Source organism: Desmodus rotundus, chromosome 2 (assembly GCF_022682495.2).
Source record: "Desmodus rotundus isolate HL8 chromosome 2, HLdesRot8A.1, whole genome shotgun sequence".
Taxonomy (NCBI): Eukaryota; Metazoa; Chordata; class Mammalia; order Chiroptera; family Phyllostomidae; genus Desmodus; species Desmodus rotundus.
The window spans coordinates 102,196,204-102,211,367 of record NC_071388.1 but is presented as its reverse complement, the minus strand read 5'-3'; the positions used below and the strand labels follow the sequence as shown (position 1 = coordinate 102,211,367).

At 45.0% G+C, this 15,164-nt stretch overlaps 1 protein-coding gene across 4 annotated transcripts in view; it reads left to right on the top strand.

Annotated features, from left to right (window-relative positions):
* Positions 1 to 15,164, top strand: part of HEG1 (heart development protein with EGF like domains 1) — an 88,795-nt gene that overhangs the window by 59,710 nt on the left and 13,921 nt on the right. The window contains exon 16 of one of the 4 annotated variants that reach the window (XM_045185772.3): positions 11,328 to 12,028. The exons of 1 other annotated variant lie outside the window; for it this stretch is intronic. In XM_045185772.3, the coding sequence (XP_045041707.2) occupies positions 11,328 to 11,593 (266 nt within the window). In that variant the 3' untranslated portion in view covers positions 11,594 to 12,028. 2 more of the 4 variants (XM_045185773.3, XM_045185774.3) reach the window with 2 other exon arrangements.

Below are 15,164 nucleotides of genomic sequence, written 5' to 3'. Positions count from 1 at the left end.
GACTGCAACCTATCAAGAGGTTACAGTAGACAGCCTAAGAGAGACTAGGGAAGTACTTCTAGAGGCAACTATATTTAGAGTCATACTAAATAGAGAGGGAGGAGCCTACAGAATTAATTTTTTATTTTTGAAGTAGCAACCTCAGACCACTAAGTGGTGGAGTAAATGACCACATCATCTTAATAGTCCCAAGGACACCATGGTGCCATGGAACGACTGAAATACAATCATCCATTATGATGGACCTACATCATCACGCACCAAAGGCTGTTCCCTGTTACTGTGAACTCATGTTGCTCACAACACTTCTAACACCAAATATGTGGGGGTTTTCCTCACACCAAGCAATTCTGACACTCTCCAGAGTTAAGACCCCACAGGTTAAGGGCTTATTCCCACAAGACTGACCCCACTTCAGACACTAATCCCAAGTCCAGGCCTCTAGCACTTATGACCCAGCAGCTATAAATCAGGGCTTCTCTTGACCCCTCATCAGGTTCACTAATTTGCTAGATAATAGAGCATCCTTAAACTGACCAGAGGGAGGAGTAGCTTGCACACAAGAATACACCAGAGAAAAGATAGGACGTTTCAAAGTGCAAATTGGAGGCTGAAGAGTCGGGCAAAACATAGATGATACTGAAGACTTCCAGTCAAGATGGCGGCATAGGTAAACATGGCTTGCCTCTTGACACAACCACATCAAGATTACAACTAGAATATAGAACCACCATCACTCAGGACCATCAGAATTCGAGGTAAATGGAAGTCTGACAACTACAGAATTAAAGAAACTGCATCCATCCAGGCTGATAGGAGGGGCAAAGATGCAGAACAGGCTGGTCCCAAATCCACTTGTGGTGGATAAAAATTCAGGAGGGATGTCTCGGGAGTGAGGAGTCTCAGCCCCACACCAGGGCCCCCAGCCCAGGGTTCCAGTGCCAGGAAGAAAAGTCCCCACAACTTCTGGCTGCAAAAACCAGCAGGGAGTGAGTCAGTGGAAAAAACTCTGGAGTCCCAAACAGTTCCTCTTAAAGACCCCACACACAGACTTACTCAGATTCACTCTCTGTGAGCTCCAGCACTGGGGTAGTGGCTTGAAAGGCACCAGTTGCATACGGGCAGGAACTGAAGTGTCTGGCATCAAAGCAAGAGCTGGGGGACAGCTTTCTCTCAGATAGAAAGTCAGGCAGTGTCCATTGTCCCTTTCTGAGCACTCCTCCCACAGAGCCACAGAGCTGGCGGGTGGTGGCCATATCTGAGACTCCGTCAACCTGTCTCACACTGTCCGCCCCACCCTGGAGATCCCCTGAGACTCCATCCCATCCAAATTACAGGCCCACACAAACTGTTAATCGTGACTTTTCCATATGAATTACTGCTCTTTACAACTTCCTAAATTCTATCAAACAAGTGACTCCTGGCCTCTGTGAGTCCCCAGCCCCCGTACCTCTTGCTAGATGGCCCCAGATTTGGCACTAACAGCACTAGCCTAGATTCACAATTCGGCTTTGCCTGGGAATCTCCAAATCCAGCACAAATAGCAGACTTCTCAGATTGCTTTAGCTCATACAGGATGGCCCCAGGCAGAGCACAGATGGTTGGTGACCTTAGCCTGCACCACCTGGGAAATCTCAGAGCCTTGCACACCCAGTGGACAACTACAGATCACATAAGAGCACCACCACCCTACTCTTGCACAGCTGATCTTCCCCGGAGGGCAGAGGTTGGTGGTCGGTGGTCACAGCCAGTTCTTGCAGATGACTGGCCTGGTAAATCCCCCCCATTGACCTGCCAACAGCAACCAAGTCTCAAACACAAGAGGAGGGTGTACTCAGCCCATATGGAGGGCCCACCTTGAGTACCCAGCTTGGGTGATAGGGGACCCCATAGGATACCTACAATATTAGGCTATGCTACCAAGACAGGGAGTCATAGCAGCTCTACCTTATACATAGAAACAAACACAGGGAAGCTGCCAAAATGAGGCCACAAAGAAACATGGCCCAAACTCCAGAAAAAGAGCTAAACAAAATGGAGACAATCTGTCAGATGCAGAGTTCAAAACACTGGTTATAAGGATACACTCAAGGAACTTAGTGAGGACCTCAACAGCATAAAAAAAGATACAGTCAGAAATGAAGGATACACCAATTGTAATAACAAACAATTTACAGGGAACTACAGTAGAGTGGATGAAGCCAAGAATCAGATCAATGATTTGGAACATAAGGAAGCAAAAAACACCCAATCAGAACAACAAGAAAAAAGAATCCAAAAAGAAATGGGGATAGTGTAAGCAGCCTGTGGTACAACTTTAAACATTCCAGCATTCACATGTAGGGGTGCCAGAAGGAGAAGAGAAAGAACAAGAAACTGGAAATCTATTTGAAAAAGCATGAAAGAAAAATTCCCTAATTTGGTGAAGGAAATAGACATGCAAGTCCAGGAAGCACATAAAGTCCCGAACAAGATGGATGCAAGGAGGCCCACTCCAAGACACATCATAATTGAAATGCCAAAAGTTAAAGATAAAGAGAGAATCTTAAAAGCAGCAAGAGAAAAGCAGTTAGTTATCTTCAGGACATCCCCCTAAGACTGTCAGCTGACTTCTCAAAACAAACTTTGCAGGTTAAGAGGGATTGACAAGAAATATTCAAAGTCATGAGTCACGGGGACAGACAGCCAAGATTACTCTACCTGGCAAAGCTGTCATTTAGAATTGAAGGGCAGATAAAGAGCTTCCCAGACAAGAAAAAAGTAAAGGAGTTCATCATCACCAAACCATTATTATATGAAATATTAAAGGGATTTATTTAAGAAAAAAGATCAAAACTATGAACAATAAAATGGCAATAAATACATATCTATCAACTATTGAATCTAAAAAATACATAAGCAAACAAGAAGAGAGATAAATCATGGACAGGGAGCATTTTGATTGTTGCCAGATGGGAGGGGTGTGGGGGAGTGGGTGATGAGGTGAGGCTGTTAAGAAGTACAAATTGGTAGTGACAGAGTAGTCGTGGGGATGTAAAGTACAAATAGGAAATGGAGCAGCCACAGAATTTGAACTTATGACCCACAGACATGAACAATGGTGGGCGGGATGGCCTGAGGGAGTGGGGGTGCTGGATGGAGGGGGACAAAGGGGGAAATTGAGACAACTATAATAGCATAATCAGTAAAAAGTAATTTTTAATATGCCAAAAAAATAAGGAGATGTCCGAGGCCTGTTCACCAGATGCTGGAATGCTAAATCTAAGTGGCGTACTGTTCTGGAAGAGGTAGTTTTAGGCCTGACAGTAGTGGTTGCACCGGAGCCTGTGGACCTTATCCTAAGACATTAGAAGTATTAAAAACAGAGAGGCTTAGATAGTATAATTAATAAAGAATAATTTAAGTGAGGGAGGACTTACAACAGAGTTGTATCACATTTGCAAGGAACTTGTTGTAATGTAGTCCCATCAGATGGGAAAGAAAGAATGAGTGAACAAAGCAGGTGAGGCACCCTGGCTGGGTGCTCAGTTGGTTGGATGGAGCTTTGTCTCGTGCACCAGAAGGTTGGGGGTTCGATTCCTGGTTGGGCACATAGGGGAGGCAACCGATCAATGGATGTTTCTCTCTCTCTCTCTCTCCCCCTACCCCTCCTCTTCTTCTCTCTCTAAAATCAATAAACATTCGTTCGGGTGAGCATTAACAAAAGAACAAAGACCGGTGAGGAGTTGAGGAGTGTGGAGCTGCAGCAACTCTGGGGGCGAGCCAGGGAGCAGGAGGGAGAGAGGCCATCTGCCAGGCACTCATAGAGTGAGCAAGTACCTCAGACCTGCTTTGGTCAAACTGTCCCTACATAGTTTTTACCAGAAAATGCTTCTTCTTTCAAAGTGAATGGAAGAGTGATCGATGGAGGGAAAATGGATGCAGGGGAAAGCCCTATGAAAGGTTGATGGAACGGAAGTGAGTGCAGGGAGTTGTTTGAAGTGGCGGTTAGTGACTTTTTCCCGGCGACCATTAAATACTGCATATGTCTGGAGAGGATAAACCCCTACATCCATTGAGTGTTCTGTTAGTTTCTGTGTCTTCCTGTCATGTGTAGTGGAATCTTGGAAGTAGCCAGGATTTTTCTCTGATCTGAGACTTTTTTCTGTTTATCCAAGTTGCTGTCCTGGCCAGCAGAGGGCACACTCCGGCCTGGAAGTGGGCTGGCTCCCGGCCTTTTGTTGATGACTTCTGATAACTCAGTGATGGTGTGTAAATACCAGTTTATGATTCGGATGTCAGTATTATTTTTAGTGATGCCTAGCAACTAATAGTGGCTGATAACAAATACCTCCTGCCACCTGCCCTTTCCCTGAGGTCCAGACCAGCCCTGGGTGTTGCTTCAGGAACTGGGAACACCTAAACCTCATCCCCATCTGTGGCGATGGCACCTGGTGAAGTCTGTGGCTGGTCACTCAGTGTTTTGTGCTGAAGAATAGGGCTCTGACCTCTCAGCACTGTCACTTCTGCTGTCACTTCAAGGCAGTGAGTACCTTCTTGAGGCTGTAGCTTAGGCTGGAATTTTTGTAGATGGCAAATATTTGTTCTCTGTGCATTCTTGGGGCACACATTCTACCCAAGCTCAATGAGATGGAAGCCCCAGCTTTTTTCGCCAAGCCATGGTCTCGAGATACCGTCACTCCTACACCCCTGGGAGTCGTCCAGCTATACTCTATTCTGGGTTTAGGCCTAACCTATGACCTGTCTTTCTAAAAGTTTCCATTAGCTTTCGAGTTGTGTACAGATTGCACTCCTTGTCCCTCAGAGAGACTCTCCTTCAGGCTGGAGAGGGCAGGACCAATGCTTCTTTCAAGGCGTTTAGTCCCTGAGTAGCGTGGGCCCAGTTGGACTCCCCTGTGCACCTGGCAGGGCCACCCACGTCTGGGCAGCTCAGGTCTGCACCTGTGTTATCACTACTGTCCTTCTTGTTTTATTTCCACGTTTAAAAAGTCTCTGTTTATACCCCAGATCTCAACAACTCTTATACCACTTGCCCGATGGCTACAGAATTCTTTTACAAGCACGTCACCAGAAATGCACCTCTCTTCCTTTCCCTCGTCCCTACACCCTTTTCTTAGGTGTGCAGGTTCCCTCCTTTCCTTGAATTTTATATTGACTCCTCACAGTTTTATTATATCTCCCATAACATCTTGGTATGCTTCACCCTTTTTCTCTTTTTAAAATAAATTTTGTTTTTTCATAACAAAGTAACACATACCCATTGATTTTAATTTTAACCCAAGTTAATTAGAAAATAAATATAAATTAAGGGAAGAAGAAAGCTAAAATAAACAGTCTCATTAGCCATTAAACAATACTGTTCATACCCCGGTCTGTGTTATCCTTGCTGCCAAGCACGGCCCATAGGACCAGCAGCATCAGCAGCTGCTAGAGACTCGTGGAAAATGCAGAGTTTCAGACCTCCACTGCAGACCTCCTGAGTGAGAGTCTGAATGTTAACTGGACCCCTACGTTTGGTTAATACGCAGATTTGTATGCATTTTCTTTTTTTAAAATATATTTATTGATTATGCTATTACAGTTGTCCCATTTCCCCCCCTTCCCTCAACTCCATCCTGCCCACCTCCTCCCTCCCACATTCCCCCCCTATAGTTCATGTCCATGGGTCATACTTATAAGTTCTTTGGCTTCTACATTTCCTACACTATTCTTACCCTCCCCCTGTCTATTTTCCACCTACCATTTATGCTACTTATTCTCTGTACCTTTTCCCCTTCTCTCCCCCTCCCATTCCCCTGTTGATAACCCTCCATGTGATCTCCATTTCTGTGGTTCTGTTCCTGTTCTAGTTGTTTGCTTAGTTTGCTTTTGTTTTTGTTTTAGGTGTGGTTGTTAAAAACTGTGAGTTTGCTGTCATTTTTACTGTTCATATTTTTGATCTTCTTTCTCTTAGATAAATCCCTTTAACATTTCATATACTAAGGGCTTGGTGATGATGAACTTCTTTAACTTGACCTTATCTGAGAAGCACTTTATCTTCCCTTCCATTCTAAATGATAGCTTTGCTGGATAGAGTAATCTTGGATGTAGGTCCTTGCCTTTCATGACTTGGAATACTTCTTCCCGGCACCTTCTTGCTTGTAAGGTCTTTTTCGAGAAATCAGCTGACAGTCTTATGAGAACTCCTTTGTAGGTAACTGTGTCCTTATCCCTTGCTGCTTCTAAGATTCTCTCCTTCTGTGTAATCTTGGGTAATCTAATTATGATGTGCCTTGGTGTGTTCCTCCTTGGGTCCAGCTTCTTTGGGACTCTCTGAGCTTCCTGGATTTCCTGGAAGTCTATTTCCTTTGCCAGATTAGGGAAGTTCTCCTTCATTATTTGTTCAAATAAGTTTTCAATTTTTTGTTCTTCCTCTTCTCCTTCTGGCACCCCTATCATTCGGATGTTGGAATGTTTCAAGATGTCCTGGAGGTTCCTAAGCCTCTCCTCATTCTTCTGAATTCTTGTTTCTTCATTCTTTTCTGGTTGGATGTTTCTTTCTTCCTTCTGGTCCACACCATTGATTTGAGTCCCAGTTTCCTTTGCATCACTATTGGTTCCCTGTACATTTTCCTTTGTTTCTCTCAGCATAGTCTTCATTTTCTCATCTAGTTTTTGACCAAATTCAACCAATTCTGTGAGCCTCCTAATTACCAGTGTTTTGAACTGTGCATCTGATAGGTTGGCTATCTGTTCTATGCTTAGTTGAATTATTTCTGGGGCTTTGATCTGTTCTTTCATTTGGGCCTCTTTTTTTTTTTTTTTTTTTTGGTCTAGGCATGACTGTTATGTAAAGGGGTGGAGCTTTAGGTGTTGGGGGGGTAACGCTGGTCACTGTGCTGTGACACTGTATGTGGGGGAGGGGCCGAGAGGGAGCAATGGCCCTTGCTCCACTCTCTGCTGGATTACAGTCACTCCCTCTGCTACACACAATCAAATTGGGCCCCTCTGGTGCTGGCTCCCGAGTGGGTGGGCTTGTGCACGCTCTAGGCCCCCGTGGGTCTCTCCAACGAACTCTCCTGTGAGGCTGGGAGTTTCTCCTGCTGCTGCCTCAACCCCCACGTGTGTTTTCAGTCAGAGGTTTGAGGCTTTATTTCCCCGTGCCGGAGCCCTGGGTTGCGAGGTCTGCTTTGCTCCCCTGCTGTTTCTCCCGGTTTATCTATGCACGAATGTGGGGCCCCGGGGTCTGCTAGCAGTCTCACTGCCTGCCCCATTCTTCCCTCAATCAGCCAGTCTCTGGGTACCGCCGCGCTGCCACGAGTCCCGTCTGCCTGGGCTGCCCATCTCCGCCCCTCCTACCAGTCTGGACAAATGTTTCTTCTTTATCTCCTTGGTTGTCAGACTTCTGTGCCATTCGATTTTCTGTCAGTTTTGGTTGTTTTTTTATTTTAAATTGTTGTGGTCCTTCTTTTGGTTGTGTGAGGAGGCGCAGTGTGTCTACCTACACCTCCATCTTGGTTTTGATCTATAAAGTATCTTTTAACTGTGTTCACTCTATTGCTCCATCAGGCTGAAGAAGATTCATGCCAGTGGAAGTGCTGTGTGCTAACAGTAGTCACTCATAACAAACATCCTGGAAGACAGCGCTAAACTGCTTAGGAAGACAAGGGAGAATTAATTATCCAAAAGCCAGCTGGCAGTCTCTCATTCAGCAAGAAGTAAACGTCTTGGTTTTGAGTGGCCTCACTTTATGTCAGAGCGAGAAGGCAGCAGGGGAACGCTGCTGTGCATCTGCCCTTGGGTGCGGCCACATGTAGCCTGGATAGGAGATAAAGGCATGTTTCCAAAAGGACAGAGGAAAAAGCAAGAAATGCCATGGATAGAGACTGTAAAGATGATGCAAGAGGAAGGGAAAGATTTAAAAGGCAAAAATATGATCATACATTACTAATGAGCTCAGCGAGCAGAAAATGTGGAGAAGTGAATAAATTTAAAATAAGACTAATGTGGCCACCTAGAAAGTTCTATAATGAGTTTAAAAGTTCTAAAGGAAGGCCCATTGGCTGCTATTGGTGGGCGAGAACAGCTCAGGTGTTAGGCCTGACAGGTCAGCCCGGACCTCGGTTCAGTGAGTTCTGACTAGGAAAGAATTCAGAGCAAAGATTCAAACTATAAGAGGAAGTTTATTTATAAAGTCACGGATGTGGAAGAAGTGAGCTATAGAAGAAATGGGTTCAGGAAACAAGTTATAGATGCAGAAGAAGAGCCCTTGATGCTTAGGAGAAGGAGAAAGGCAAGGAAAAGGAGCCTGGGGAGAAGGCGAGAGGTGGGAGGGCAAGGTGTGCTCCTGCTCCCCAAAGGGAGAGCGCCCTGTGTCCTCAGTCCTAAGAGCTTTTAGGGTTGGGAATTTTAGGGGAGGTCCCAGGGGAGGATCCCAAAAGAATACTCATCAGCTTTCCAGGTGTGTCCTTTCACGGTCATGGTCTCTGCTATTGGCCGGGGCCGGGGCCGGGGCCATCCATCAGTGCAGCTGGTCCTGATGTCCCGATGGCATCGCTTGTCTGGTTTTGCTGCTTTTCTGGGCCTGAAACTGAACCACAACTGAGGCCTGCACGTTATCGCCAAGGAGGGAAGGTCAGGGGATCCAGAGAGCATGACCTGCAATGTGCTAGGGAAGGAAAGGTTACCCTGGAGGTGAGGTCCTGGTTTTCTCAGTTTTCCCCGTTTCTAGGCACCCGGGACTTTCTGCCCTGGTGACCTCCTGTACCTGGCCCATTGTCTTTGCAGTGCTCACGTCTGGTTAACTGCCGCCCACAGTATGATTCTGATGCCAGTTTTGACAAGTGTGTTCTTTTCACACTGCCAAGCAATTAACTCAATTCTGACACATCTCTCTGGAGATAGCCTCAGATCCCACAGGTTAAGGACTCATTCCCACAAGACTATCGCACCCTTCAGAAGCCAGTCACAAGTCCAGGTTGTCACCTGTGCCTCTGACCTACTGCCTTTAGATCAGAGGTTCCCATGACCCCCTCCTTGGGTTCAATTTATTTGCTAGAGCAGCTCACAGAACTCAGAGAAACATGTAACACGCTACTTACTAGATCACTGGTTTGTTGTAAAAGGGTATAACTCAGGAACAGCCAGATGGAAGAGATGCACAGGGCAATGTATTGGGAAAGAGTGCAGAGCTTCTATGCCCTCTGAGTGTGTAACTCTCCCCAAGCTCTCTGAACTTTGTGGGTTTTTCTGGAGGTTTTATTACACAGGCACAATTGATTAAATCATCAGTCATTGGCAATCAATTCAACCTCCAGGCCCTCTCCCCTCCCTGGAGGTCAGGAGTTGGGACTGAAAGTTCCAGCTCTCTAATCACAGATCAGTCGCCTCCCATGTGCCCTGACTGGGAATTGAACCTGCAATCTTTGGTGTATGGGACAACGCTCCAACCAACCGGGCCACCTGGCCAGGCTGATATCATTTTTTTTAAAAAGACATTTGATGTTCTTTGGCTGTCATATCACTGGAAACTTGCCAGTTCCCCCGGCAGCCAGCCCCTCCCACTCCCCTCCTCCCTCCCCCCACCCTCCCCCCATCCTTAAGTACTTTCCAAAGTCACCTCATGAACATATCAAAAGACACCTTTATGGGTTCTCACCACTTAAGAAATTCTAGGGGTTTTAGGAGCTCTGCCTGGACCTGGGACAAAGACCAAATATGTATTTCATATTATAAAGCACAGTATCACAGTTGGCTAAGGTTCTTCTGGAGTAAATAAGCCTAACTAGCTTAAGCTACAAAGACATTATTGGAAGGATCCTGGGGTATGTCATGGGATTCCAGCCTTAGGAGAATTGTGGGGAGCCCCAGCAGCTGGAGGCTAGGGGCCTTCTTTGCACATGTCTCTCTCTCTCCCTCTCTCTCTCTCTCTCTCTCTCTCTCTCCCCCTCTCCCTCTCCCTCTCCCTCTCCCTCTCTCTCTCCTCCCCTCTCTCCCCCCTGTGCACAGGCTTTCTCTCCTTCCCAGGCAGCATGGTGGAAAGAGACTTGCCAAACAGCTTCGACTGTGTGTTATCAGTTCAGCCATTTGGAAAAAGGAGGTTCTCTCTCCCAAATTGAAATTCCTGGGAAGGAATTCATTGATCCAGTTTGGATCACGGGCTTAGTCCCGGACCGGGCTGCAGTGGCCAGCAGATGGGATTGCGTGTACAAGCCTGACTCCCCCTGTAACCTACGCTGAGAACAGTTCCCAGAAGAGGGTTGGCTGGGCAGACAGTCCAGTAGATTCCATCCAAATAAACATAAAAGCAGGACAAAATAGTTTATAGGAAAGGCTAAGGCTCAGAATAGTTGGCTTAATGAAAAATGCCAACAGTGATGACAGCAACACCAACCTAGAATCAAACCACAAGAAGAAAGAAAAGGTGTGACGATTGCTGGAGAAAGACTGAAGTGTCAACAACTCTCAGCAAGAAAGTAAGACTAAGAAGTCCAAGTTCATCATTCTGGAGATCTCTTCAAAGTGGAGAGGATAAGACAGGCAGACCTAGGATGACACCCATGACCTTCTCTCTCGCCTTAATAAATAAACCTTCAGAGCATCTTCGGAACGAATAAATGTTACAGTTGGTGTTGGCTCAAATCCCATGCGTTTGCACACCTTCATGTGCCCTCGGAATCTAAAGCCAGTACTTGAGTTCAAAAGATCACTTGTAGTTCACGAACTGACTTCACATCAAATGTGAGACTGTGGGCTATATTGCCCATAAACTTTATTACAAGTTTCCAGTGATATGACAGCCAAAGAACATCAAACGTCTTTTTAAAAAAATGATATCGGCCTGGCCAGGTGGCCCGGTTGGTTGGAGCGTTGTCCCATACACCAAAGATTACAGGTTCAATTCCCAGTCAGGGCACATGGGAGGCGACTGATCACTGTTTCTCTCTTTCTCTCTCTCTCTCCCCCCCCTCCCCCCTCTCTCTTTCTCTCTCCCTCCCCCAACCTTCCTCTCTCTCTAAAATCAATAATAAAATAATGTATTTGGGTGAAGATTAAAATAACTGTTAAATGATATATATGTATAAAATAAATTGTATATGTATATGCACAATTTCTACATTCGGAGGAGGCTGTGTATGTGTGTGTATATATGAATAAAATTTGGAAATAGAGAAAAACACAAAAGAAAGTAGAGAGGCCATAATTGCTTCAGGTGGCACCTACTTCTGTAGCCTTTTGGTGAACTCCCTCCCAGGCTCTCTCTTTCAGTGCTCCAATGCAGAGCTCTTCTGGCTTTCAGTCCAGTGTTCTTTCCTCTCCTGTGTAATCTACCTGAAGTCTGTCTGCAGGCTGGCGGCATCGCTATCCCCCTGAAGCTTGCTGGAAATACAACGTCTCTCCTTGGCCCTGGCCCAGACCTGCTGAGTCAAATCCCTTCCGGTGGGGACCAGGCATCTGTGTTTCCACAAGCCTGCCACGTGCTTCGAATGCACAGGACAGTTTCAGGAGGACTGGGGTTCACCAGTGCCCCTCCGATGTGGTCTGCACACTAGTCCTAGGCTGGGATGAGACAATACAGAAACTGAGCATAAACACTGGGAAATATTTGTGTTAATTTGACGTGGCTGTGACATCCAGCCGTGTGATTCTTTTTAAAAATAGTTTTATTGAACTTTAGAAAATCTCTCTATAGTAGTTTCTTAAAAAAGAAAAAGGACAAAGGGAAATTCAAGAAAGTTGGTGCTTGTGGGGAAAGATGAAAAAAGCAAATGAGACTTTATTTGCTTTATTTAAAGATGATACACAAAAGCCTTGAGGAAAACATTGGCAGGAAAATCTCAGACATTCCACACAGCAACATCCTCACAGACATGTCCCCTAAAGCAAGGGACATAAAGGAAAGAATAAACAAATGGGACCTCATCAAAATAAAAAGCTTCTGCATGGCTAAAGAAAACAGCACCAAATTACAAAGAGAACCAACAGTATGGGAAAACATATTTGCCAATGATACCTCAGACAAGGGCCTGATCTCCACAATATATAAAGAACTCACACGACTCCACTCCAGGAAGACAAACAACCCAATTAAAAAATGGGCAAAGGACTTGAACAGACACTTCTCCAAGGAAGACATACAGAGGGCCCAGAGACATATGAAAAGATGCTCAGCATCACTAGCCATCAGAGAGATCCCAATTAAAACCACAATGAGGTACCATGTCACACGGGTCAGAGTGGCCAACATAAACAAATCCACAAACAAATGTTGGAGAGGATGTGGAGAAAAGGGAACCCTAGTGCACTGTTGGTGGGAATGCAGACTGGTGCGACCACTGTGGAAAACAGTATGGAATTTCCTCAGAAAACTAAAAATGGAACTGCCCTTTGACCCAGCAATTCCGCTGCTGGGATTATACCCTAAGAGCCCTGAAACACCAATCCAAAAGAACCTGTGCACCCCAATGTTCATAGCAGCACAATTTATAATAGCCAAGTGCTGGAAGCAACCTAAGTGCCCATCAGCAAACGAGTGGATCCAAAAACTATGGTATATTTACACAATGGACTTCTACGCAGCAGAGAGAAAGAAGGAGCTTATACCCTTTGCAACCACATGGATGGAACTAGAGAGCATTATACTAAGTGAAATAAGCCAGGCGGTGAGGGACAAATACCTTATGATCTCACCTTTAACTGGAACATAATCAATAGAAGAAAAAAGCAAACAAAATATAACCAGAGACATTGAAGTTAAGAACAATCTAACAATGGACAGGGGGGAGTGGGGAAGGGACAGTGAGGAGAGGGGATTACAGGAACTACTATAAAGGACACATGGACAAAATCAAGGGGGAGGGTGGAGGTGGGGGAGGGAGGTGGGTTCAGCTGGGGTGGGGTGGAGGGATGGGGAGAAAGGGCATACAGCTGTAATTGAATAACAATAAAAATTTAAAAAAATAAAAGAAGAAAGTGGATTTTTACAGAGTGAAAAAAAGATACACGAAAGCACAAACAAAGAAAAACACCATCTGTTTCTCTTCTGAGACAAAACTGCTTGTTTCTAAGAGGAACCTGCCACAGCTGCAGCCACTTGCAAGGGTCGCTTCTAAAAGGAGTGCTTGCTTGTTTGCTGGGGATGGGAGAGTTTGAATTTGGTGCGGAGGGGTAAGTAGGAGCTAGACTTCTGTCTTTAGAAATGGGGCCACTGTGGGTTGGTTGGTTGGTTTCACTGTAGGTTTTTTAAAGTTGGGAAATGGCACGATCAGATTTGTGTTTCGAAATGAGTGGGCGAGACGGTGCAGAAGTTGAGTGGGGAGGCACTTGAAATTGTCTGGTCAAAAGGAGACGGTAGCTTAGGGTGGTGGTAGTGCTGGAGATGAGGAAAAGTTGAAAACCAAGATTTGTCTTTTGTCTTCACTTTTGTTCAAAGTGAAGTTTGAATACATGCGTTGGGAGGTGAGGGAGAGAATTACCTCATTCCAAGGTTTGGCTTTGTTTCCTGTATATCTTAATATTCAAGGTTTTCAGCACAATCGAGCTTCTGTGCTGTTTATTCCAACGCAGGATAGGGAAGCGGCCGTATCGCTCGCGCGGCTTTTGTCTCCCGATGTGCTGTGAGCTGCGCGATTCCCCTTGACTTTCCCTGAGCACCTGGAGAGCGTCGTTCCGGCTTCATGTAGTATAGAAATTCTGCTATTGGCCTTTTTTTTTTTCATTCTGGACCTAAGAACCTGAGAAAACAATTTTAATTTTATCTCCACAACAAAAAAATCAATCTGAATATTTAATGAGCTTTATTGAAAATATGATTTTCCCAGAAATACACAGGTATAAAACTAATCAGTTATAAATTTAATATTATATATGATATGTACCTGCTCATATGACTGCTAATTTTTGGTAATTAAATTCAATTTGTATGTAGTGAGGAGACTTCTCTAGCATGGTTTGTTCGGTGATTCCCAGATTCTGATCTTAACTAACCAGTAATATTCTTATGCAGCTGGGGAGTCTAACCTAGGGCATCTCCTTTTTATTTTATTAATTAAAAGCCTACAAAAGCAAATGAAGAATTTCTATCTTTACTATCACTATAAATTCAAAAGTCTAAGAAACAATTAACGCCAAAAACACCAAAGGATAAGAAGTAGACAAGAATAGATTCTAGCCCCGGCCAGCATGGCTTGGTTGGTTGGGCCTCGTCCCTCAAACTGAAAGGTCGCTGGTTCAGCTACAGTCAGGGCGCAGGGCGGGGTTGCCAGTTTGGTCCTGGTCTGAGCGCCTACGGAAGGCGACTGATCAAACAGTTGATGTTTTCTTCTCACATGGTTGTTTCTCTCCCTCTCTTTCTATCTTCCTTCCCCTCTCTCTAAAATCAAAAATAAAGTTAAAATAAAGGATTCTGTTTTCTCCATTAGGTTGTTTTTGTTTTTGTTTTTATTGTTTTTCAAATACAGTTGTCTCCATCCCCTCTGGTAGTTTTTTTTTTTTTTTTTTTTAAATCCTCACCTGAGGACATGATCACTCATTTTAGAGAGAGGGAAGGGAGGGGGAGAGAGGGAGAGAAACACCAATGTGAGAGAGAAGCATCTATCAATCGCCTTACGTGCCCTGACTGGGAATCAAACCTAAGACCCTTTGGTTTACGGGTTGACTGACACTTCAACCAACTGAGCCACACAGGCCATGGCTCTCCGTTAGTTTTTAAAAACCAATTTTACTGGAGGCATAATTTACACATGATAAAATGCACGCATATTAAGTGAGGAAAAAATAGGAAGAACAGAGTCTTAGAACACGGAAGTGATTAAAACCGAATATAGTTTTTGAAAAATTCATACATCTCTTTTATTTTTCTGTTTTCACCATGGGTTGGTGAGAGGGCCATCAGGACTGGTCTGCGGGTACAGTTTGGGAGCTGCCACGCTAGGGGTGGCTGAGAAAGGGAACTTTACTGAAAACCGTGTAGGGTAGGAAAAGTAATTTTCCCTCCACCCTCACACATGCTTGGTTGACACCCCCAAACATCACCTTAATAAAATATATTAACAGGTGAAAAAAATTTTTCATTACAGAAGTACAGATATGGGAGTCCCACAGGATGAGACTCAAAAGACAGCCCAGATGATTGAGGCTAATCCACCCTCCTGAGCTAAGGGGAGGGCTGGGGGTCTGGGGCTGCA